Here is a 23,574-nt window from a genome sequence, read left to right on the forward strand (position 1 = left end):
CCCTGCGACCTTGGGATGTCCTTTGGCCCCTGCGAATTCCGCCGGGTGAAGGTGCAGCCGCCCTTGTGGTCTCCCGGGGGTGTCCGAGTGAAGAGGCTGGGAGTGCAAGAGCCCTTTAAGATGGAACAAAGGTCAGGTGACCTTCTGGCAGAAAGTGTCCTCGGTCAGTCACCATCCCGGCTCTTAGGAACCTGAGACGGCGGCCCGTGTGCAGCCGGGCTGTGGGTGTGTTAGGAGCAAGGGCTGCCTCTGGCCGTTGGTGTCTGTGTGTTTCTCGCCTGGTTTGCTCTCCCTCCCGGGCCCTGGGCTCCCACCTCCTTGCCGAGGATCCCTCCGAGGGGACGGGGCCCGGGGGTGACCGGCTTCCCGCTGCCAGCAGATGCCGGCGGTTCTTCCCGATGGAGGCAGGCAGCGCCCGGCCTCTGTGGGCCTGGGAGCCTTGCAAGTCCTTCCACTTTGATGCCTCGATTTTCTTATGGAGCCGAGAGAGCCGTCGGGGCCATGAGAGGTTCCTGTGGCTGCTCTGGCAAAGGACCCCAAGCTGTGGGGTCTAAACAACCGTCCCGGAGGCTGGAGGTCCAGGATCCTCAGCAGGGCCGTTTCCTCCCTGGCCTCCCTCCGGGGCTTGAGGGTGGCCGGCTTCTCCCTCTTCCCCGTCGCCTTCCTTCTCTGCGTCTCTGGGTCCAAATGTCCCCTTTTTATAAGGACACCAGTCCTGCTGGATGAGGGCCACCCTAATGAGCTCATGGGAACCCAATTAATTACACCTGCAAGGACCCCATTTCCAAATCAGGTCATGTTCTGAGGTCCTAGGGCCGAGGGTAGGACTTCAACTTAGCAAAGTCTGGGGGGACAGAGTTCAACTTGTGACAGGTACCCCTGGATGCATTGCTCTGAGGCCCCATGAGCTAGCAGAACTGTCTGCTCCAGTTCCTTGATGGCTTCTTTGCTGGCCTCATAGGGGTACAAATGACCCCCATGTGAGCTGGGGTGTCTTTGCACCAGGCCCCGTCTCAGGTGCTCTACGTCTATGTCACCTCATTTTGTCCCTCAAGTCAGCGGCCTTCGAGGGGGGCAGTATTTCACCTCCATTTTACAAATGCGGGAGGGGAGGCTAGGAGCGTCCTGGGTCCTACAGATATTAAGGGGGGCAGGATTCGTGCCCTGGGGGGCACCCCGAGATGCACTGGTGAGTCCCATGCTCTGCTCCACCAGTGAATACTGATGAGTGGCTCTGTAATCAGTATTTAATGGGTGCCCACTGGGTACAATGAGGTGGCCTTGGACCTGAGCTGGGTACGGGACTGGGAGGTAAGACAAGACCCCTGCCTGCTCAAGATGACAAGACTGTCTTGGGGGGAGAGGGTGGAGACAGAGGAAGAGAGAAGGGGCCTGACAGTATGGGGTCACTGTTGGGGACCTTGGTGTTTGGAAAGGGAACAGACCCAGGGCCACCAGGTGTGTCAGAACCTTCCAGGCTGTCCTGCTCTCACAGGGCACCAACTGCCCTAACTCTGAGCATCTTGGAGTCAAAAAGGGCCACCTTGAGTGGAAGGAATCTTCCAGAGAGGGCCCTGGGGAGATGGAAAATGCCAGCCAGTCACTGGCTCATGGGGGAGCATCGCCTGCAGTTTTAAAATGAAAATGCTAGAACCTGTTGGTAAGACTACTGTGAAGCCAGACTGTCCCCGGGGTCTTGGTCTGGCCCGTGGCCTTGGCTGTGGCCGTGCGAAATCGAACCCAGAGCTCCGAGAGCCTGGCACGCATGCGTGATGTCTCAAGGCTGCGGGTGCCTTTCCAAAGGGGTGGGACCAGGGGGCTTAAGAGCCAGGGCAGGCCTTCAGCGCCTTTATCTGGATGACCATGAACCCCAGTGATCTCCCTAAGCCCCCAGGGTCTCCATCCTTGGGCTCCAGCTCCACCTCCGACCACGCTGCTCAAGGCCCCCACTGCCCCAGCCAGTGTTCCAGGGTCATGCCCACCCCTTCCTCCCACTCCGCCCGGCACCCTGAGCTCCTGCAGGCCCCCAGCGAGGCCAGGCTCTTCCAGCTCGCTCGCTCGCCTCCCCTGAGTCTAGAGGCTTCTGCTGCCTGCTCCCTCGGCCCCTCGCTGAACCCCTGCTCCTTTTTATCCATCTGGGGAGAATGTCGCTTCCTCCAAGGAGACTCTCCTGAGCTGTCAGTTCGTTCCCTTCTTGGCGACATGACCCGCCTCTGGTGGCCCTGATTCTCACTGTGCCTAGCATGGCTGTCCCCCCGTCGCCGACGCCCCCAGCTGTGCCCTCCCCATCACCACCAGCTGGATCCGATTCAGCTTGAAATCTGAGCCTCAGGCTTGGTGAGCAAGTGACTCAGTGACTCAATGGCCGCAGGAAGATGGCTGCTCCACTGCCCGGGAAACGGAAACTTCCAGCCAAAGGGGTCGCCCCCAGGTAGCGATGCTGGGAAGTGAGGTCTGGAAACCGGGAAACCCTAGGGAGGCCCGGCCCCAGGAATCGTGTACCACATAGAAAACCATCAGGCACTACGAGTGCGCCTTCACCCCGGCCGGTCCTGATGTGCTCTGGCACGGCCGTGATTTCCGGTGAGAGTTATCATTGGGAGAAGATGTTTTATTTGCTTCATGTTTATGAAGCACTTTCCTGAACAGAATGTCATTAGCCCTGGAAGGTAGCAACTGGGAGAATCAATGTTTATGTCCCCAAGCCCCCACTGGAGGCACATGACTTGCCCAGGTTGGCACGGTTGGCAGTTTCTAGAACAAGTGGCTTGGAGCCCAGGTCCCTGGAGGAATGGCCATTGCAAGAACAAATGGTGGGGCCTGGGGAGGAGTTTGGAGTGGGGGTTTTTGGTCAGAATCCAGGTGAGAGAAAATTTTAAGGGACTGTGATGTGTCCCACGAGGAAGGCTTCTCTGCAGATGTGTCTGGATGCGATTAGCAAGTGTGCCCCGGGCACCGTGCATGCCCCAGGGGCTGGAGAGGCAATCCTGCCCTTCAAAAGCTTATCTGGGTACAGACATTGGAGCAGAAAAGGCAATTGAAGCCATGACGGCTGCGGCAGGGGACAGCCCAGGGGGCTGTGCCCTGGCCTGGAGGGTAACAAGGAAGCACATATAAAGGGATGAAAAGTCACTCTCATGATGTCAGCATCGGGCTGTCATCTCAGAGCGGAGGTCAGGCTCCCAGTGACAGGGCGGCAGGAATGCTGGACGCTGGGGCTCACCTCTCAGCCCCTGCGGCGTGTGGAGAGCGACCCCTGGTGGCAGATAGGAGAATCTTTTCGTTGTTCCCTGAGTCCAGGCGGCCCCTCCTTGCTCTGAGCGTGCATCTGTGCAAACCTGTATGTCACACATCTGGCCCTCACTCTGGCAGCGAGCAAGGGCTCTGAAACTGCCGATACTATTAAAAAAAAAAAACATAGGCAAAGGTCACAAATGCACAAGTGAGAAAAGAAATGCATATGGCTAGTGGTCTTACAACAAATGTCAGTTCCATTACCTGTAAAATGAAGACACCTGAGCAAAGGCTCAAGCTGCCATTTATTCTGAATATTTGCCTAATATTAAAAGTACCTCCACACTGTTTCTAGTTGGTAAGAATTGGAAACAAACCAAATGTCTGATTGGAGGGCCCTGATTTGTTAAGCGAAGCCATTCCTAAAACACCACGTTGCGGAAGAACGTGTTGCGAAATGATCCTTTGACACCATCATGTGAAACATGCAGAAAAGCGCACATCGACCTTGTGTAGAAATAGCCTTTTGGAAGAATTTCAATGGCCAGGCTTAGAAAAAAGCCCAGAGGGGTATATTCTAATGCATTCTTTGTGTCTGGATATCACTGTATGCCTCATTTTCTTCTTGTTTATCTTTCAAAGTAATCCCACGTTCAAATGAAAGTCTCATATCTCCCAAGAGTGTTGAAAAGCAGGAAAGGCTGACAAGACTGAACAGAGAGGCAGGAAGGGGGAGAGAAAGCCAGGATCAGATTCAGGGACCTGAGTTCTGGTCCTGTCCTCCCACTGTGTGTGCTGTGTGACCCTGGGCAAGTTGCTCTCCCTCTCTGGGTATAAATTTCATCAGATGAGACAGGAAGGGGCTATCGCATCATCTCCTAGGAAGTCCTCCACTGGATGTCACTTCCTTGAGGCAGGGGTCTGTGTCACCCATGGCTGTGTCTCCAGCCCCAGGGCAGGGCCTGCCCATAGTAGGTGCTCAGTGAGGATTTGGGGAACTGAATCAAAGTCAACTCGAGTATTGGAACAAAATCCAAATAGAAATGACAGGTAGAATGCTGGTGGCTTTAGACACTGTCCTCCCTCCACTCGCCTTCATCTGTTCGCTCTTCCTCCTGCTTCTCTCTCTCTCTCTTTTTTTTTTTTTTTCTTTTTAGGGCCACACCCATGGCATATGGAGGTTCCCAGGCTAGGGGTCTAATTGGAGCCCAGCTGCCGGCCTACACCACAGCCACAGCAACGCCAGATCCGAGCTGCATCTGCAACCTACACCACAGCTCACGGCAATGCTGGATCCTTAACCCACGGAGCAAGGCCAGGGATCGAACCGGGAACCTCATGGTTCCTAGTCAGATTCGTTTCTGCTGCGCCGCAACAGGAGCTCTATCTGCTTCTCTCTCTTGCTTGTTCTCAGGTGTTTGAATTTCGCCTCCCTTTCTGTGCTCGAGTCCTCACTCTTTTCTCTTTCTCATTGACCTTCTCGCTTCCTTTCCCTTCTGTCTCCTCTCTGTTCCTGCTTCGTTTCCTCTTCTCTGCCTTGTTCCGATGGTGGTGCTACCCCGCTGACCAAACGTTTCATTCTAATCAAGTGGGGAGCCAGTGGGTAAAACCGAGAGGTCCCCAAAGGGCTGTGAGCCGAAGGGCAACCCACCTGGGCAGGCCAGGCGCGGCTGGATGCGGAGCAGAAGGCCGTGCCCTCTGGTTTTACTTGGTCTGGGCTGAGGCCCTGCTTTGGTTCTCCTTGAAAGCTTCCGCGTGATTCGAACGTGTGACCAGGGTTGAGACCCCTGGTCCGTGAGGAGAACGGGACACGACACAGACCGTCCCACAGAGGTGAACTTGGGCCGTGAGGAGGAGGTGCTGCGGGGAGGGAGGGGCTTCACGGGGGAGAGTCGGGGAAGCCACACGAGGATCTGGCCTTTAAGCTGAGCCCGGGGGCAACGTGGGCCCGGCAAAGGGGTCGGGAAGAGAGGTGTAGGCGCCAGGCACAGGGGGGGCAAGGCCCCAGGGCGGGAGGGAGAAAGTCCGTCCAAGGAGCAGCGATGGGGCTGAGGGCTGTGGGAAGCGTGGCAGGGTTGGAAACAGGAGAGCAGCCCGCCCCAGTTTCCATCTCTGTGCCATCGCCGGGCTGCTGAGGAGGGTGGAGGCGAGCCGCCGAGGGCCAGGTGTGGGGGGCTTCGTGAGGATGCAGCAGGTGACTGGCACCCTTCCCGGGAGGATGCACCAGGCAGGCAGGGGCACCGGCGCCCACACGGAGGGATAGAGGCCGGCGGGAACCAGGGTGGGGAGGGGACTCGGAGGCGCTGAGAGTGGAAGCCGGTCGAGGAGGGTCTGGAGCTGTGGGGACAGCCCTGCACGGCCTCCTGTGCCCAGTTTCAGTGTAAAGACGGATTCCTTGGACCAAGGGGGCCAGCGGGGAACTTGCAGGTCCGAGGGGGCCTTTTAGGGGGTGTCCCTGGCTGCTGCTGGCAGGATGGGAGGGAAGCAGGAGGCCCAGTTAGGAATTGATGCAGGGGTCTGCTGAGAGCAGGTGAGCAGCTGGGGGACAGGTCGGGGAGGCGACAGGACATCATCTGTCCCCTCCATTTCCCCCGCCCCTGGAGGGGCGCCTCACCCACGGGAGGAGCTTAAGTGTTTGTCGAATAAACGCACAGCGAGTCAGAAATGTCTGCCTTTCTGCAGGTTCTGTCTGACCATCCAACTATCAAGCATTGATTAAGCACCTAGTGTGTACCAGGCTAGGGCAGTGGTACAGACCGAAGGCGCGTTTCCGTCCCGAAGGACCTCAGGTCTAGCAGGGAAGCAGGTGGAATGCAAGCAGCACCTGTTAGAACCGAATTAGAAGTACCTGGGGTGTCGGGATCCTGCTGGAGACCTGTCCCCCAGCCCTTCGTGGGTGGTAGCTGGAGCTGAGTTTTCCTGCCAGCCCCCTGCCTCCACTGCTATAGCCACAGTCAAGGTGCCTGCCTCTTACGTGCTCTGCAGGGGGAGGGGGTGTGTGTCACGCTGGGAGCTTCCCCACTGCCTCCCCCACTTGCCTTTGGGGGTGGGGTCCAGGGGAGAGGGGTACCGCCCAGAGAAACCTGGCTATGGCGTTTGGGGCATGTGGACAGCTGAGCCCCAGGACCTCCTGGAGGCCCTGGGCAGGCACACCCCCAAACCCTGCCCCCCGGGGAAGATACAGAGGGAACTTCCGCCCAGGAAAGAGGGGCCTGGAGCCTTTGATGTCACCCTGGGGAGCCCAGGGGCCTCTTGGCTGAGTAGACAAGCTGCTCATTGGAGCTCAGGTCCGAATGGGAGGCAGTTCGGGCAGTAGGCCCAAGATCAAGCAAGGAGGGCTTCTGACTCTCTCCTGGGGTCCTCGGGAGGGATTCGGGGGGGACAGGCTTGGAGGGAGCATGTCAGCCAGGGACACTGGCGGCTCTCTTGACTTCGTGTGTCCTCCTCAAGGATGGCCCGGGCCACGCTCAGGATGAGTTGCAGCCTCTGCCCAGGGAGCAGGCGCTGGAGGCCTGTGGAAGCCAAGGCTCCGACAGGGCGCCCGGACCATCGGGCTCAGCAGGTGCGTGGGGCCCTGAAGGGACTCGCCCCCGGGGGCTAGCTCGCTTATGACATCCTGATGACACAGTGCTGGGGAGTGGGGTGGCCGTCCCCACAGGACGTCTCCACCGACAGGGAGCTGAGGATCAGAGAGGCAGTGTCGCTGGCTCAATGCCACACACACAGCTGGGAAAGCGGGCTCAGAGTCTTCAGTGTCCAGGACAAGACCCTTGACTTTGGCTCCAGCAGACATTCGGGCTCACGGCCCCAGGCCTCGGGGGGTGGGGGGCAGCCTTGGTCCCCTCAGAAGACCATGGAGTGACCAGAGCTGTTCTGACCTGCCCCCCTGCCCTGGTGATGGCTCAGGTGTGAGACGAGCGTGAGGTCTGGGAGCTGCTGGGGCCAGAGATCGCCGCCCTGTGTGACCCACAGGGTGCGGGGCTGTGGTGGGCTTTGACGCCTGCATGGGCTTTGTGGTCAGTGGAGGTGGCTCCCAGAATGGGCTCCACCACTCTTCAGTGGCTGGTCATTCCCAGTCTCCCAGCCTGGGTCCCTCCTGACAGGTGATGGTGGCCGTCAGGCCACCTGGAGGGGCTCAAAGTCCCCTAAAGCGAGAAGTGCCATCTCATCTTAAGGGCAGGTGGCACTGCTGGTGGCCCTCATGGGAAAGCTTTTGGGAGGGTCTCTTTAACCCCTGGGTCCTGTCTCTTCCCAGGCCAGCCCTCCCAGGGATCCTGCACCTGCGTTTTGATGTCAGGCCCAGGGACCCCCGCGGACACGCTCCCAGGAGACCTCGCAGGATCTGACCATGCGCAGGTGAGGGCGGAGGCTTTCTTTCTTTTTTGTCTTTTTAGGGCCACACCCACGGCACGTACAAGTTCCCTGGCTAGGGCTCGAAATGCCAGATCTGAATCTGTGACCTACGCCACAGCTCACACCACCACCAGATCCTTAACCCACTGAGCGAGGCCAGGGATCAAACCCACATCCTCATGGATACCAGTCAGGTTCCTAGTAACCGGCTGAGCCACAGTGGAAACTCCCACTCAAGGTTTTCTGTGTGTCCAGGGCGCCAGCTGGGTCCGAGTAGTCCTAGTGTGTGTGTTGCACAGTGTGGCCACCGTGCAGGAGGTGGGAGAAGAGGTAAAGATGCTCAGGGTTTGGAAGAACTTTCTGGAAATCATTGAGGGGGAGATTTGAGGACAGACTGGAACACCCCAAGTCCTAGTGGGAGTGGGCAGGACGGGCGCCCCATCTGTGTGCCCGGGCCCGGCTGCCACGTAGCCAACCTCATCTCATTGAAACCTCCCACCACCCATGGGGCGAGAGCCCGGCCCCTTTTCCATCGAGGAGGAAGTCGTGATTTCCCAACCTCGTAGCCCCGGAGGGCACCAGGGTCCAGGGTCCATAGGCCACGCTCTGCACCACACTGTCCCCTAAGGGTCAGGGGCCTGGTTCCCACCAGCCCTGATGTGGCTCTGTGGTTCTAAAGAGAGAAGGGAGTTTCTACTGTTGCACAGGGGGTTAGGAACCTGACTGCAGTGGCTCGGGTCACTGCAGAGATGGAGGTTCAATCCCTGGACCGATGCAGTGGGTTACAGGATCCGGTGTTGCTGCAGCTATGGCATAGCTCCAATTCGATCCCTGGCCAAGGAACTTCCATATGCCACAGGTGCAGCCACAAAATACAGACAGACAGACAGACATAAAGACAGACAGACATATAGACATACAGACATAAAGACGGACAGACATATAGACATACATACAGACAGACAACAGACAGGCAGACATACAGACATACATGCAGACATCCCTACATACAGACAGACAGACAGCTTTGCATACAGACAGACATGTGTACATACATACACACATATAGACACACGTACATACATACAGACATGCATACAGACAGACATATAGACACATAGACGGGCAGACAGATGTACATACAGAGAGACAGACAGACAGACAGAAAGGGACCTTCCTCGCTTCCTCCCTTTCATTCATCCCCCCCTGCTCTGAGCTACCGTGGGTGCTGCATCACCCCCAAAGTGGGAAAAGAGCTGAGAATGGCCCCTGGACGGGGGAGAGCTTCATGGGAAAGCTGGACTCCAGTGGAGAATGGAGTTAGACGGACAGAAAGCCAGGGATGGGGCTGCCGGGGGAAGGCCAGGTGGGAAGACCCTCCGGGTAAGGGTGGGAGCCTGGGAGCGGCCACCGGGAGCAGGGGCTCTGGTCCCATGAGCGCCGAGGGCTCCCCACGAGCCTGGATGAGGTCAGCTTTCGGCTCCAGGGCCTCAGCCCAGCCTGGCTCTGTTCTCTGAGCGGGGCCAGTCTTCTCTCTGGTTAAATACATTGAATACGTGGATATAGAAATGTATTCAAAATTATCTATCAAACACCTCCTGTGTGCCGGGGACTGTTCTAGGCTATGTCAGCACCACCCAGCCCCACCCACTAGGCCTTCCATGGCCTGGCAGGGTCTGCATCTGTGCTGCCCAGTACTGTAGCCATGAACCACATGTGGCTTCTGAGCCCTTGCAGCGTGGCTGGGATGACTGCAGAACTGTTAACTTTTATTTCATTGCTTTGCATTTGAAGAGCCCCGTGGGGCCCCCGGCTACCATATTGGACAGTGCGGGGCTATGGGGGGGTGTAACCCAGTAATACACACAAGTATCTTCCAAGATGCAGGAGAGTGGAGGGTGCCGTGGGGACGGCGGAGAGCGCCAGTGGACAGGCAGTGGTGGAAGAGGTCAAGGAGGCCTTTTTTTTGTTTGTTTTTTGGTTTTTTAAGGCTGCATCTGCAGCATATGGAAGTTCACAGTCTAGGGGCTGCATCCGAGCTGGAGCTGCCAGGTTACACCAGAGCCACAGCCACGTGGGATCCGAGCCGGGTCTGTGACCTACATCACAGCTCATGGCAACACTGGATCCTGATCCCACTTGAGCGAGGCCAAGAATCGAACCCTCATCCTCATGGATGCTAGTTGGGTTCATTACCACTGACCCACAACAGGAACTCCATGGAGGCCTTTTTGAGGAGGTAACATTTGAGCTGAGATGAATGAAGCAGGGGAGTGAGCTATGAGAGCATCTGGGGGAAGGATATTCTGGGAGGAGGGAAGAGCAGGTGCAAAGGCCCTGGGGTGGCCTCAGGCTAGGTGTGTCTATAAGGCTGGGCGAGGAGAAGGGGTCAGGGGGTGGGGAGGAGCTCTGTGGGGCAGGGGCTGCTGCACACCTTATCTCTTCTTCCCACCCCTAGGTCACTCCCGAGCCCAGCTTGGGTGAGGAGATTCTTCTCATCTGGGACTGTCCCCTGGGGCAGTGCGTGGACGGCTCTCTCCTTCCTGTGGAGCTGGCCTGGATTTCAGAGCAGAAGCCAGCAGCCCCCCCAGCCCGGGAGTCCTTTCTTCTGGTGCAGACATCCATACCCACTCCCTGGGGGCGGCCTGGGGACCCAGCTCTCCTGCCGCTGCCGCTGCTGCCCCTGGAAGCTTCCCCGGAAGACCTGCAAGCCCAGCAGATGCTGAAGGTCAGACCCCCACCGGCTCCCTCAGCCACAGCGCCCACTGGCCGGGGTCACCGAGCAAGGAGTCTTGATGCTCGCCTCTGCCAGGAGTCCCCACATGCTGCAGATCACCGATTTCCCAGGACGGGGCCCGAGGATCTAAAAGAGTTGTGGAAGGAAGGAGGAGCCCCCGCCCGGAGACTGGAGATGCGGGCGAAGAGGACATGGGGCCGGAAGGAGGGAGCCCTTGGTGACAGGGGCCAGCCGAGCCAGGAAGGCGATGGGAGCCTGAGCCTGAGCCTGGAGGCTGGTGTCAGGGCCACAGAGGGCGCGCTGAATGAGACCGGGGCTTCTCGACCCCAGGCTGCAGCCCCCTGCCCTTGGTCCAAGCGGGAGCTTCCTCTGCCTCTTCTGCAGGGGGAGGCCTCGATGCCCACAGAGGGTCCCGAATCCTTGGGGAGGAAGGGGCGAGGAGGAGGAGGAGGAGGAGGAGGCAGGGGAGGCGGTCTTTCACCACCATCATCAGAGGCGGTCCCTGCAGCCACCTTCTCCAGGGCTCAGAGCGCCAGTGGGCCACCTCTCATGGGCGCTCAGCTGGGCAGAGCCAGGCGGAGGGTTCAGGGCCAGGAGGAAGTCCGCGTGGGGTCTGGGAATGCTCAGCTTCTGCCAGAGGAAAGCCCTGGGGAGCAAGGACAGGAGGAGGAGGAGGAGGAGGAAGAGCCAGTGATGCATCTGGAAGGGTCCAGCCCCGCCCCCAGCCATGTCCACCGAGAGCCTGGCTCTGAGGACAGCAGGGGCAGGGAAACGCTTTTCTTCCTGGAGGAGGGGGGTCTGCCACCATCTCCTGGATTGGCTTTATCGCCCCAGGGGACGGAACCCACCAGTCAGCCTTGGCCTCCGAGCAAAGGACATGAGGGCTCTGCACTCACAATAGAGGAATTTGAAAAGGAGATGGAGGCTTGTTTCCAGCAACTCTCCATCCTGAAGCTTGGCAGTGGGGGACGTGGAGGGGCAGCTTCCTTGCTGGCAGGAGAGGCTTGGAGTTTTGCTCCGAGATGGCACAGTGGCCGGGAAGACGAGCATCCTCAGCAGGCTTTGGCCAACCAGGGTTTGCATTGCTGTTTTCCCGAAGAAGCAAAGCTGGAGATGCGTGGTGACGATGTTGAGCCGGGAGGGACGGAGGCCCTGGGAACCGAAAGTCTTCCCAGGCTGGGGCTGGATGGGGTGGGCCTGAGCCCGAGCCCTCCCGAGGGGTCCTCCCAGCGGGGTTGGAATGGGCAGGCTCAGCATCCGAGCGCCCTCAGGAGAGCAAGGAGAAGGTTCCATCGGCTCATGTCTGGATTGAAGAAAGAGAGAAGCCAAGTTTTCCAGGACAACGCCAAGCTTCGGGCAGAGCGGGAGAGATGCTGCCGAAGACTGCGTGCCCTCGAAAAAGAGAGGGAGAGACATGTGAGCAAAATAGCCACTCTCGACCAGCAGAACGGCGCGCTGCTCGGAGCCATCTCGGACTTAAAGGGGGAGCGGGACCAGTGCGCGCAGGTCATCGCGGACCTCGAGGACTGCAACGGGAAGAGCTACCGCAGAATTTCCGAGCTCGAGGAGGAAAACGACCGATTGAGAGGGGACTTGGGGCGGCTCGGCAAAGCTGGGTCTGCGAGCATCAGAAAATCCAGAGGCGCGACGGAGCCCGTCACCCCGGAAAATGGGGAGCTCGGTGCGCTGATTTCGCAGCTCGGGGTCCGTTACAAAGAGCTGATAAAGGATGCAGCGCGGGGCATCGAGGACATGATCCAGGCCTTCCGAGGGGAGAATGAAGCCCTTCCACGCAGGATCCGAGTCCTGGAGCGGGAGGTGGCGGCGGGGAGCAGCCCAGAGGGGGTGCGTTTGCTGAGAGCCGGGGGACATCGCCAGGAGAAAAGCACAATGGCCGTGGACAGGGTGAACACTGTAGAAAGAGGGGTGCAGGTGACCCAGCTTTCAGGACAACTGACTGCAAGCGTCCCCGGGCCGCCCTCAGAGCAGGAAATGGGTCTGGCTGGAGAGTGGACGGAACCTCGTTTAAGCCTGGAAAATTCCAGACGGACTGCAGATTCTACTGCTCCATCTCTGGTCCGGGGAAATGCTGCCAGATGCAGTGCCCTGCAGGGAAGCTCCGATAGGGCAGGAGTGAAAGAAGCGCCTAAAAGACCGTGGTGTCCTGCAGACCAAGGACAAGCTCCGAGGTCCCCACACAGTGGCTTCCAGGTAGGTTGACTCTGATGGCTGTTTAATCATCTTACTAACTTTTTTTTTTTTTTTTTGGTCTTTTGTCTTTTTAGGGCTGCACCTGCAGCATATGGAGGTTCCCAGGCTAGGGGTCGAGTCAGAGCTACAGCTGCTGGCCTACACCAGAGCCACAGCAATGTGGGATCCAAGCCGCATCTGCAACCTACACCACAGCCCATGGTGACGCTGGATCCTTAACCTGCTGAGCGAGGCCAGGGATTGGACCTGAAACCTCATGGTTGCTATCTGGGTTCATTAACCACTGAGCAATGATGGGAATTCCATCTTACTAACTTTTTATATCACCGACCACATGCTTTACCCATGTGCCCCTAGCAACCCTAGGAGGGAGGGACAATCAGCTTCCCCATTTACCAGCTGAGAAGATGTAGGCACAGAGAAGTTAAGTGACTCACCCCAAATCACACAGCTTGGGGGACGGAGCCCAGACTCCACCTGGGTGGTCAGGCTTCATGGTCTTTATTCTTGCCTATGACTTAAGCTGCACGCCTGTCCCTCACTTAGGCTGTTCAAATCGGTATTTGGTGGGACTTGGTGGTGGGAGTGGGGTGTTTACACTTTAAGAGCAGAGCTCGTATTTTCACACCAAGTTTTTCAAGAAGCTCAAGTCGTAATTCTGCAGTTGAGTCTTTTTCTGTATTTATTTATTTACTTGTTTATATTGAGATGTAATTGACATCGACTGTGACTGACATTGTGTAAGTATAAGCGGTACAACGCATTGGCGTGATACATTTATACGTTACCATCTGATCACCACCAAAGCTTTAGCCGACACCTCACGCTGTGCGTTGCGTCCTGAGAGGAGGGGCCGTGGGCTTTAGAACTCAATCAGTGTTCAAACCCAGCTCTACACATGCTAGTTCTATGACTGCTCTGAGTTGTTCTCCTCATCCCTGGACACTGCTTGCCTTTCAGGACTCCTAGGATGAAATGCTCGTGTAGGGTTCCCGTGGTCTCCAATGTCTGTAGGATATTTCGAATTGAGCCCTTTGTATACTTTCATGTCTATTCTCTCTGCCTCTCTGTCTCTCCAGTTTTTTTTTTTCCTTTATCGTTGGTGTTCTGTCAGTTTTCTACCATGCAGCAAAGTGACCCAGTCACACATACACATATACATTCTTTTTCTCACATTATCCTCCATCCTGCTCCATCCCAAGTGACTAGATATAGTTCCCAGGGCTATACAGCGGGATCTCATTGCTTATCCATTCCAAAGGCAATAGTTTGCCTCTGTTGACCCCAGATTCCCAGTCCATCCCACTCTCTCCCCCTCCCCCTGGGCAACCACAAGTCTGTTCTCCAAGTCCATGAGTTTCTTTTCAGTGGAAAGATTCCTTTGTGCTGTGTATTATATTCCAGATATAAGTGATATCATATGGTATTTGTCTTTCTCTTTCTGACTTACTTCACTTAGTATGGGAGTCTCTAGTTCCATCCATGTTGCTGCAAATGGCATTATTTTGTTCTTTATTTTCTCCTTTTTCCACTGTGTACATATACCACGTCTCTCTCTCTCTCTCTTTTTTTTTTTTTTTTTTTTTTTTTTAGGGCCGCACTTGTGGCATATGGAGGTTCCCAGGCTAGGGGTCAAATCAGAGCTGCAGCTGCCGGCCTACGCCAGAGCCACAGCAACGCGGGATCCGAGCCATGTCTTCGACCTACACCTCAGCTCATGGCAACACCAGATCCTTAACCCACTGAGCGAGGCCAGGGAGAGAACCCACAGCCTCATGGTTCTGAGTTGGATTCATTTCTGCTGCACCACGATGAGAACTCCTATACCGCCTCTTCTGAACCCATTCATCTGTTGATGGATGTTTAGCTTGTTTCCATGTCTTGGCTGTTGTGAATAGTGCTGCAGTGAACATATGGGTGCATGTGTCTTTTTCAAGGAAAGGTTTGCCGGGTTATATGCACAGGAGGGGGATGGCTGGGTCATATGCCCGTTCTATGTTTAGTTTTCTGGGGAACCTCCATACTGCTTTCCACAGTGGTTGCACCAATTTACATTCCCACCCACAGTGTAGGAGGGTCCCTTTTCTCCACATCTGCAGGAGGCCAGGTCTGGCTGCCGGGGTATATACGCCCCAAAGGAGATGGACACGTGTCAGCGAATGCGCACGGAGACAGCCTCTTTGTCCCTTCTTTCAGGGCGCTGGACTGCCCACATTTTATTGGCATAAGTGGTTGATTATATAGACAGTTTCTAACTACAGATTGCATCATAGTGTTAAAAGTACATTGGTTAACTTTTACATGGTACAGCAGCTTTTAAGATCTTTGTTTTAACTACATTTAGTGAGTACAATTTAAGGGCAGTTAGGTACAATACATCACGTGGAAAGGGGGAGACTCAGTACCAACCATCCCATGGCCAGCCAGTCTCCACAAGTTGAAGAGGTCACAGACACAAGAATTGGGCATTCCCAAATCTTGTTTTTAGGCTGGTGCTTATCTTTAAAGCGTTATGGCAGGGAGACAGCGTAAGAAAATATAAACCAACTTAACTAGCTATCACTTAAAAGCTTCTATACCTCATAGCTAGGTGTCTTTTGGTCAGGAATAATATATGTCTAACTTCTATGGACCTCATCAAAATCCTAACTCTAAAGTTTACTGTGTACCTAGTTAGGAGAGAAACACTAGGTTTTTAATTAGGTTGGATTTGAAAAGGGGCGAGTCCTCCAGGATGAAATGCTTATTATGTTACTGTTGTAACTTTGTTAAATCACACATCACCACGGGAAAATAAGAATAATAAGTAAACAATCAGGGAGGACTGAGGAAAACTGAATAACAAGTAAAACAACAGGAAAGACGAGGTCACCCGAGAAACAACCCATGTTCTCCGACACAAACATGGACATTGTTTCCCCAGGGAAGCCCCAATTCTTCCCCATCAACATCGAAGTGAGAGCCGTGTAACCTGAGGCCTGCCCTCGGCCTGTACCGTGCAGGCAGGCTTTCATCCTGACCAGAGGCCCACCTTCGGCTTCACCGTTCAGGTGAGCTTCCGTCCTTGGGTAGGAACCTGCCTTCAGGTTTTCTGCCGTCAGGCAAGGTCCTTTTTTCGAGTCCTTGCATCTCCTCGACTCCCCGCACACATCCTCTCCAGCAATTGTTATTCGTGGACTTATGAATGATGGTCTCTCCAATTTTATCAATCATTTCATAGGATCATCTTTCGGTTTTGTTGATTTTCTGTCTTCTTTGTATTTTACTTCATCGGTAGCTGCTAATATCTTCATTATTTCCTTTCTTTTGGTCTAATTGGCTGTTCTTTTTCTGGCTTCTCGTGTTGGAAGTTCAGATCACTGATTTTCGACTGCTCTCCTTCTGTGATCTGTGCGTTCACGCCTGCGGTTTCCTCGATAAGCACTGTTTCAACTGTATCCCACGCAGGTTGACATGTTGTACTTTTTGTCTGTTCAGTCCAAAATAGCTTCTGATTTCTATCATGATTTCTTCCTTGGCCCATGCATTATTTAGAAGCATGTTGTTGAATTTCCAAGCATCTGTGGAATTTTTAAGTATGTTTTGTTACCGATGTCTGATTTTATTTCACTGTGGCCAGAAAACATGCACTAGATTATGCTAATCTTTTGAAATTTCTTGAGATTTGTTTGCTGGACCATGTTATGACCTATTTTGGTAAATTGTCCATGTGCGCTTGTAAAGAATGAGTGTTCTGTGGTTGCTGAGTATTAATTAGGCCGAGCTGGTTAATTACGCTAATCAAATTTTCCATGCTCTCTCACTCATGGGTGAGTTTTCTACCTGTTTTGTCATCTACAGAATAGTCTCGTGACATCTCCCACTCCGAGTGTGCACTTGCTAATTTCTTCTTTTGTTATGTTGGTGTTGATTCATATGTTTCGAAATTATCGCGAGATGCATACAGATTTAGGGCTGTGATGTATTCCTGCTGAATAGATTCTTTGCTCATTATGAACTAGCTTTCATTATCTCTCACTCCTTTTCCCCTAAAGGTGACTTTTTCTGATACTAAAGTTAGTGTTGTCATGATATACAACCTTTTTTTTTTTAATTTTCACTTTTTATTTTTTTTAGGCTTTTATTTTTTCTATTATAGTTGATTTACGTTGTTCTGTCCATTTCTGCTGTACAACAAAGTGACCCCGTCATACCGTGACACAACTTTTTTACACCACTCATCTTTCAGCCTGTAGTACACGTATGTTTAAATTAGGTTCCTTAGAAACAACATGTAGTCGTTTGTTGTTTTTTGGTTTTTTAATTCAGTTCAGTTTGACATCGTCTGGATTTTAGCTGGAGTGTTGGGTCCCTTTTCATTTCATGTTCCTGGTAATGTAATCGTCTTTGTGTTTCGCCTTCCTGCCGTTTCTTCTATTTGTCTGTTCTATCCTATTGTCTCGTATTCCTTCATTCCTACCTTTGTTTTTGGTACCTGTCAGTACACTATCTTCTGGTTTTCCATTTCTTCTCCATTAGCTTATTTTGTTACACCTTTCAGTGTCATTCTTTTAGTTGGTTATCCTAGAAATTTCAAAATGTATCTATTAATTGCTAAAATTTATTTTAAACGAGTGCTTTTATCGTGTCTCAGAAGATGCAAAAATGGAGTTAATGGTTTAACTCCATTTCTTCCTTTTCATCTTTGTTACTATTTATGTTCGTCAACTATGTTACTTTGATGGATAATATACTATTCATTCTTCTTTTTTTTTTTTTTCGGCTGCGCCCATGGTATACGGAGATTCCTGAGCCAGAGATCAAACCCACGCCGCAGAACTGACCCAAGCCACAGCAGCGACCCAGGCCATAGCACTGACAATGCTGGATCCCTAGCCTCATGAGCCACCAGGGAACTCTGTTGTTTGTTCTTTCTTCTACTTCTGTGGGTCTGTTTTACACCTGCCTGAAGAACTGGTTGCTTCTTGTCATCAGGGTCTCCTGGTGATGAATTCTCTCAAATTTCTTTTTATGAAAACAGTTTTTCAACTCCACTTTTAAAAGATTTTTCCCCTCTGGATTCAGAATTTTAAGTAAGTCACCCTCTTGTGACACTTTAAATGCCTCATTCCGTTGTCTTTTCTCTCCCATAGTTTCTGTTCAGAAATGGAGTAATTTGTCTTTTTTTTCCCCCAGAAAGAAATGTGTCATTTTATCTTGGACTATTTTATTTTATTTTATTTTATTTTATTTTTTTTGTCTTTTGTCTTTTTTGTTGTTGTCATTGTTGTTGCTATTTCTTGGGCCGCTCCCGCGGCATATGGAGGTTCCCAGGCTAGGGGTCCAATCGGAGCTGTAGCCACCAGCCTACGCCAGAGCCACAGCAACGCGGGATCCGAGCCGCATCTGCAACCTACATCACAGCTCACGGCAACGCCGGATTGTTAACCCACTGAGCAAGGGCAGGGACCAAACCCGCAACCTCATGGTTCCTAGTCGGATTCGTTAACCACTGCGCCACGACGGGAACTCCCTATCTTGGACTATTTTAAAGGTTTGCTCTTTATCTTTGGGCTTTGCCAATTAGATGATTATGCATGCACATGAGGTTTTATTTATGTTTATTCTGCTCAGTTTTTCTGAACTTCTTGAAACTGTAGGTTTAGGTCTTTAATCAGATTTGGAAAATTATTGGCCCTTGGTTCTTCAAATACTTTGTTCTATTTTTCTCTCCTCTCCTAGAGATTTTTTTTCTTACTATACCCCACCTCTTTTGAAACTGTTCTGTTTTTTCCTTTTTTTCCCCTTTGTGCATCAGTTTGAATTCTCTGTTCACCTGTCTTTTAGTTCCCTAATCCCATGCTCATCTGTGTCCTGTCTTCTAATAAATGCATCCAATCATTTTTAATTTTCATTTCTTGTATTTTGAAGTTCTAGAATATCCCTTTTATCTTTTTTAAAAAAGATTCTGACTCTTTGTTGAAATACTTTATCTTTGCATTCATTTGCCTGTAGCTTTTCCTATGTTTTATAAAATACATGATCATAGATAATTGGAAGGTCTTGTCTGCTACCCTACTATGTGCATCGTCTCTGGGTCTGTTTCTATTGACTCTGTTATTTCTCGGTTAAGTCTCATTTTTCGGCTTCTTCATGTGACTGGTAATTTTTTTTATGTTGGACATTGTGCAGAACATGTTGTAGAGATTCCTGCTGATTAGCTTCCTCTAACGTTGAGTGAGTTTTCTTCTGGTAGGTAGGTGAATGATCAGCAGTCCATGTCATCCCTGGGCAGGTTTATTTCAAGTTTCCCCTCAGTCTCAGGGCTTGATTTTACTTCTAACATGGTGGTCCTTCTTCTAGGATATAGCCTTTCAATGATAACGGCTGAGCTCCCAGAGCAGTCAGCAAACTCTCCCTTTGGCTTGGCCAGAGCACTGCCATCTTTGTAGCGGTGTGGGATCTCTTTAGCAACTGACCTCCCCACGGCTGTTCTCTGCAAGGCCTCAGAGTCTTGCACCATGCTGCACCATTTAGGATTCAGCCAAGGACCCAAGAGTTTTCCAGGATGGTATCTGGATTTCTTCTCTGCATCTCTCTTTTCCCTGTTACTTTTCCCCACAAATCCCAGATATTAGAACATCCCTGAACCTCAACCCCAGTCTCTGATTCCACCCAGCAGGACCACCACATTCAGCTTGGGATCTTTTTCCCTGGAGCATGGTTTGGAAAAGGCTCCCAAGAGAAATCCAGGGAGAATATTGAGCTCACCTTGTCATGCACCCTTTTGCTCAGGGATTGTAGCCCTGCATGGGCTGCCATTTAAAGTCTCCAAAGAATTGTCTCTATACATTTCTCTCAGCTCTGAGAGTTATCAGCTCCCAGCTAGTCAGACCTGGTAGGAACTGGAACTCCGAGGAGGTGAATATCGAGTGGAAGCTTTCAAAGTTTGAAAGGAGCAGCGGATGAAGAACATTCCAGGCAGAGAGGGAAGCGAGTGGCTAGGCCCTGAGGCAGGAACAAGCCTGGAGGGTTGGAAAAAGCAGAAAGTAGGAATTCCCATCATGGCTCAGTGGTTAATGAACCCAACTAGGATCCATGAGGATGTGGGTTTGGTTCCTGGCCTCTCTCAGTGGGTTAAGGATCCAGCGTTGCCCTGAGCTGTGGAGTAGGTCATGGACACGGCTTGGATCCCACATTGCTGTGGCTGTGGTGTAGGCTGCCAGCTGCAGCTGTGATTTGACCCCTAGCCTATGCCATGGGTGAGGCCCTAAAAAAAAAGAAAAAAAAGAAAAAGCAGAGAGTAGCCAATGTGGCTGGATCACGGTGGGCCTGCGTGGGGTGCGGCATGAAATGAAGATGGTAAAGTGGTTGTGAGAAAGAAAGACCACAGGAGGCTTTGCAGGCCCTGGTCGTGACCGTTTGAGATGCAGTCGGAAACTATTGGAGGGTTTGGAGCAGAACAACCTCAATGAATTTCAATCATGGAAAGATCGCCATCTGCAGTAAAGACACAGGGACAACAGTCCAGAGGGTTTTGCCAAGAGATGCTCCTAGATGAGAGAGGAGTTTGGAATAAAACAAAATAGGCTGTTCCAGACCAAAGCTAGAGTCGGAACAAATGCAGTGATGCTTAGTGGGGCAGAAGGCAGAAGGTGGAGTTATAGTCTGAACCCTGGGCTCTTCAGTTATTGCTGGATGCGTCCACTGTGTCTACAGGCCTAGATCCTTGACCCGCCCCTCCCCAACCCCCACTTTCCCCTGGGAACTGCTGCTTGCCCTCCAGGTCTTGCTTTGGGGCATCTCCCCCCATCCCACCCCTGGAGGGGTTCAGTGCAAAGGCAGGCGGCTCAGCACACCTCTCCCCAGCGCCCCATTCAGCGATCCCACTTTGGTGGCTGGCAGTTGGCTGCGAAGGTATTTACGCCAGGGGATTCAGCGCGCACTGCATGTCCCTGTGCCCCTTCCTCCCTGGGGAGTGGTGGTTATACCTCTGCCACCGTACCCCTGGGTGGCAAGGGTGCCTCTGATTTAGGGTCTTCCTGAGGCTCTTGCCCGCCTCCTGGCTTCCCCTCACCATGCCGTGTTAGCGATGTCAACCTCCCCCACCAGACAGAGCTCCCCAAGGCCGTGGTCACCCTGGCTCCCAGCCCAGGGGCAGCATGTGGCTGGAGCACGTGCTCCTGATTCTGTTAGGGAGCAAGGGCATTGTGGGTGATCCCCAGGGGTCGCCATGTGGGCAGGGCCACCACGCACCTGCTGACTTAGGATGCCCTGTGGCATGGAATACTACTCAGCCATAAAAAAGGACATACTGCCATTTGCAGCAACGTGGATGCAACTAGAGAGTCTCAGATTGAGTGAAGTAAGTCAGAAAGAGAAAGACAAATACCAAATGATATCACTTATGTGTGGAATCTAAAAAATGCCACAAATGAACTGTCTTCAAAACAGAAACAGATCATCAACATGGAGAGCAGATTTGTGTTGCCACGTGGGAGGGGGAGGGAGTGGGATGGACGGGGAATTTAGGATTAGTAGATGCAAACCATTCCGTTTATAATGGATAAGCAATGAGGTCCTGCTGTACAGCACAGGGAACTATATCCAATCTCTAGGGAAAGAACATGATGGAGGATAATATGAGAAAAAGAATATAAATAAATATGTAATATATATATACACATATGACTGAGCCACTTTGCTGTACAGCAAAAATGGACAGAACATTGTAAGTCAAATATACCTTTAAAAATTTTTTTTTAAAAAGAATACCCCATGGTCACTCTCTCAGGATGACGGGACAAAGCCCAAGTCACGGCAGAGGATGGAGGTAGCCAAGGCACCAAACTCCCCAGAAAGGCCAAGTTGTTTTGCAAGTCTTAGAAGTGGATTTTTACGGAATTGTTCAGAGCACCCATCTGCTCTTGACAGGGCCCAGCCTGTGAATCTCGGGCCCACGCTCTGTGAATTTCTATTAATTAAAAATAAATCACATTCTGCTCTCATATTCTTTGCTGACAAGAGAGAGGCTGATCAGCCCCCGAGGCACGTGATGCTGCCCTCTCACCCTCCCCGCATCCTCTCCCCACACAGCAGCCTGGGGTCCCCCTCCCACCGCCTCCCTGGGTCAGGAGAGATGACTTTCGTAGGCTTTCGGATCCCAAGGTGGGAGTTCCCATCGTGGCTCAGCGATAACGAACCCGACTAGCGTCCATGAGCACGCAGGTGTGCTCCCTGGCCCCACACGGTGGGTTGAGGATGCAGCGTTGCCGCGAGCTGTGGTAGATTCAGATGCGACTTGGATCTGGCGTTGATGTGGCTGTGGCACAGGCCAGCAGCTGCAGCTCCAATTGGACCCCTACCCTGGGAAGTTCCATATGTCATGGGTGCGGCCCTAAAAAGCGAAATAAATAAATAAGTGAATAAATAAATTCCCAGGGTCATCGCTTTCAATGAGAGCTGGACCTCCAGACCAGGAGCCGGGGTGTTGGAGATGCCTCTGAGTTCCTGGACTTTTCTAATTAGCCGGGCTGTCCGGCCCAAGGCCACCTTAGTCGTGAGAACCAAGAGCTTAATGATGCTCAGGCTCTTGACATAGAAAGTCCCCCTCTGAGGCTCTCGGGGGAAGAACCAGAGGTGTCTCAGGCATTCTCGGGTGTACCAGGCTCTTTGTCCCAGCCCCAGGTACAGCAGCAAAATCCTCGAATAATCCGGGCATTCAACATGCACAGAGTGTTAGGCGTGTACTAACGACAGGGTTTTTGACAGTATTTAATGATACGGAAAAGACCCATGACATGGTATTAAGAGAGGAAAACAGAATAACGACATATACACAGCATTTAAATGTTACATAGGAAAATCTACCTGTGTATGTATATGTATGTGCCTACCTGTGTTATGGATGTGCGTATATAAGTTATTAAAAATAAAAATGTAGGGTCTAGAACTACTGGGGGCAGTAGCACGACTCCTATGGTCACTTGTCGTTGGACCGCACTCCCCTCGGAGGTACATGAGCCTCTCCCATCTGACTTTCTGCCCTCCCAGAAATTCCCTATGGATATTCCTGCGAAACCTGCTCGTGTTTGACCCCGGATGAGGGAGAGGCTATTTTTTTCTGATGCAAGAAATGTTTTGGGGAAATACGGTAGCTTCCCGTTTCCTGTAAATGCATGCAGCTTTCCCGTGCCGAGCATCTCAACTGGCTCCGAACATTCGATTTCATTCATCGTGTTGTGTTTCAGGAGAGGGGTGACGGACATCCATTCAAACAGACTCTGGGGAACTATGCCATTTCGCCTATTTTCCATATGCGAAACAAAATTTTTTTTTTGAAAATAACATTCTAGAATGTTATTCTGAGATTCCCTAGCCCCTCTCCAACTCCCTCTCCCAAGAAACCCAGCAGGGACCACACCCGATCGGAGCACGTGGGTGAAAGGGTCACAGCAGAGAGATGACAGAGGGAGAGTAATGATGGTGATTCTGGCTCGTAGTTTTGGGCGTGATCTCTGTTACTTTAGTTTATGAAATTTCCTGAGCATGAGAAAAACGTAAGCAGGAAAAAAAAAATATGAAGGCAAATCGATACTGTCTGCTGGCTGACAGATGACTTGAAAGCTCAGCCAAAATTGCCTTCAACTCTGATTCCACAGCATCGGGACCCAGAGGCCGAGGCTTCGGAGGAGGACCTCGGGCTGCGTGTCAAGCAGCTGTGTCACCAGGTGCGGACCCTGCAATGCCAGCTCCGAGACCAGAACTCAGCACACCGGGCCCTGCAGGCCTCTTTCGAGGAGGCCACCGGTCTGCAGGGAGAACTCCAGGGCAAGGTAGGCTGGGCCCACTCTTCCTGCCCCGCCTGGAAACGACTGTTCCCCCACCCAGGACAGCTTTGAGGATAGACAAGGGAGTTAGGTAAGAGCTCACGGAGCCTCTCCAGCAGTTTATAAGGGTTTGAATATTTTGAAAGTGCAGAACAGTGGGAAAGAAAAGCCTGTAATCTGTCCACCCGGCTCAACCCCAGTTAGATCTGAAAATAGCAACACATGTGCAGG

The 23,574-nt window shown here is 52.6% G+C and overlaps 1 protein-coding gene across 4 annotated transcripts in view; it reads left to right on the forward strand.

Moving 5' to 3' along the window:
- C8H4orf50 (chromosome 8 C4orf50 homolog) overlaps window positions 1–23,574 on the forward strand; it is a 65,543-nt gene that overhangs the window by 19,609 nt on the left and 22,360 nt on the right. For all 4 annotated transcript variants that reach the window (XM_021100974.2, XM_084970821.1, XM_013978516.3 and 1 more), the window contains 4 exon segments: window positions 6,685–6,796; window positions 7,490–7,590; window positions 10,046–12,535; window positions 23,176–23,349. In XM_021100974.2, the coding sequence (XP_020956633.2) occupies window positions 6,685–6,796; window positions 7,490–7,590; window positions 10,046–12,535; window positions 23,176–23,349 (2,877 nt within the window).

This window comes from Sus scrofa, chromosome 8, assembly GCF_054392235.1.
Source record: "Sus scrofa isolate SSC_HxYL_T2T_F1_AM1 chromosome 8, Sscrofa_HxYL_maternal_Yorkshire_Landrace_v2.0, whole genome shotgun sequence".
NCBI lineage: Eukaryota > Metazoa > Chordata > Mammalia > Artiodactyla > Suidae > Sus > Sus scrofa.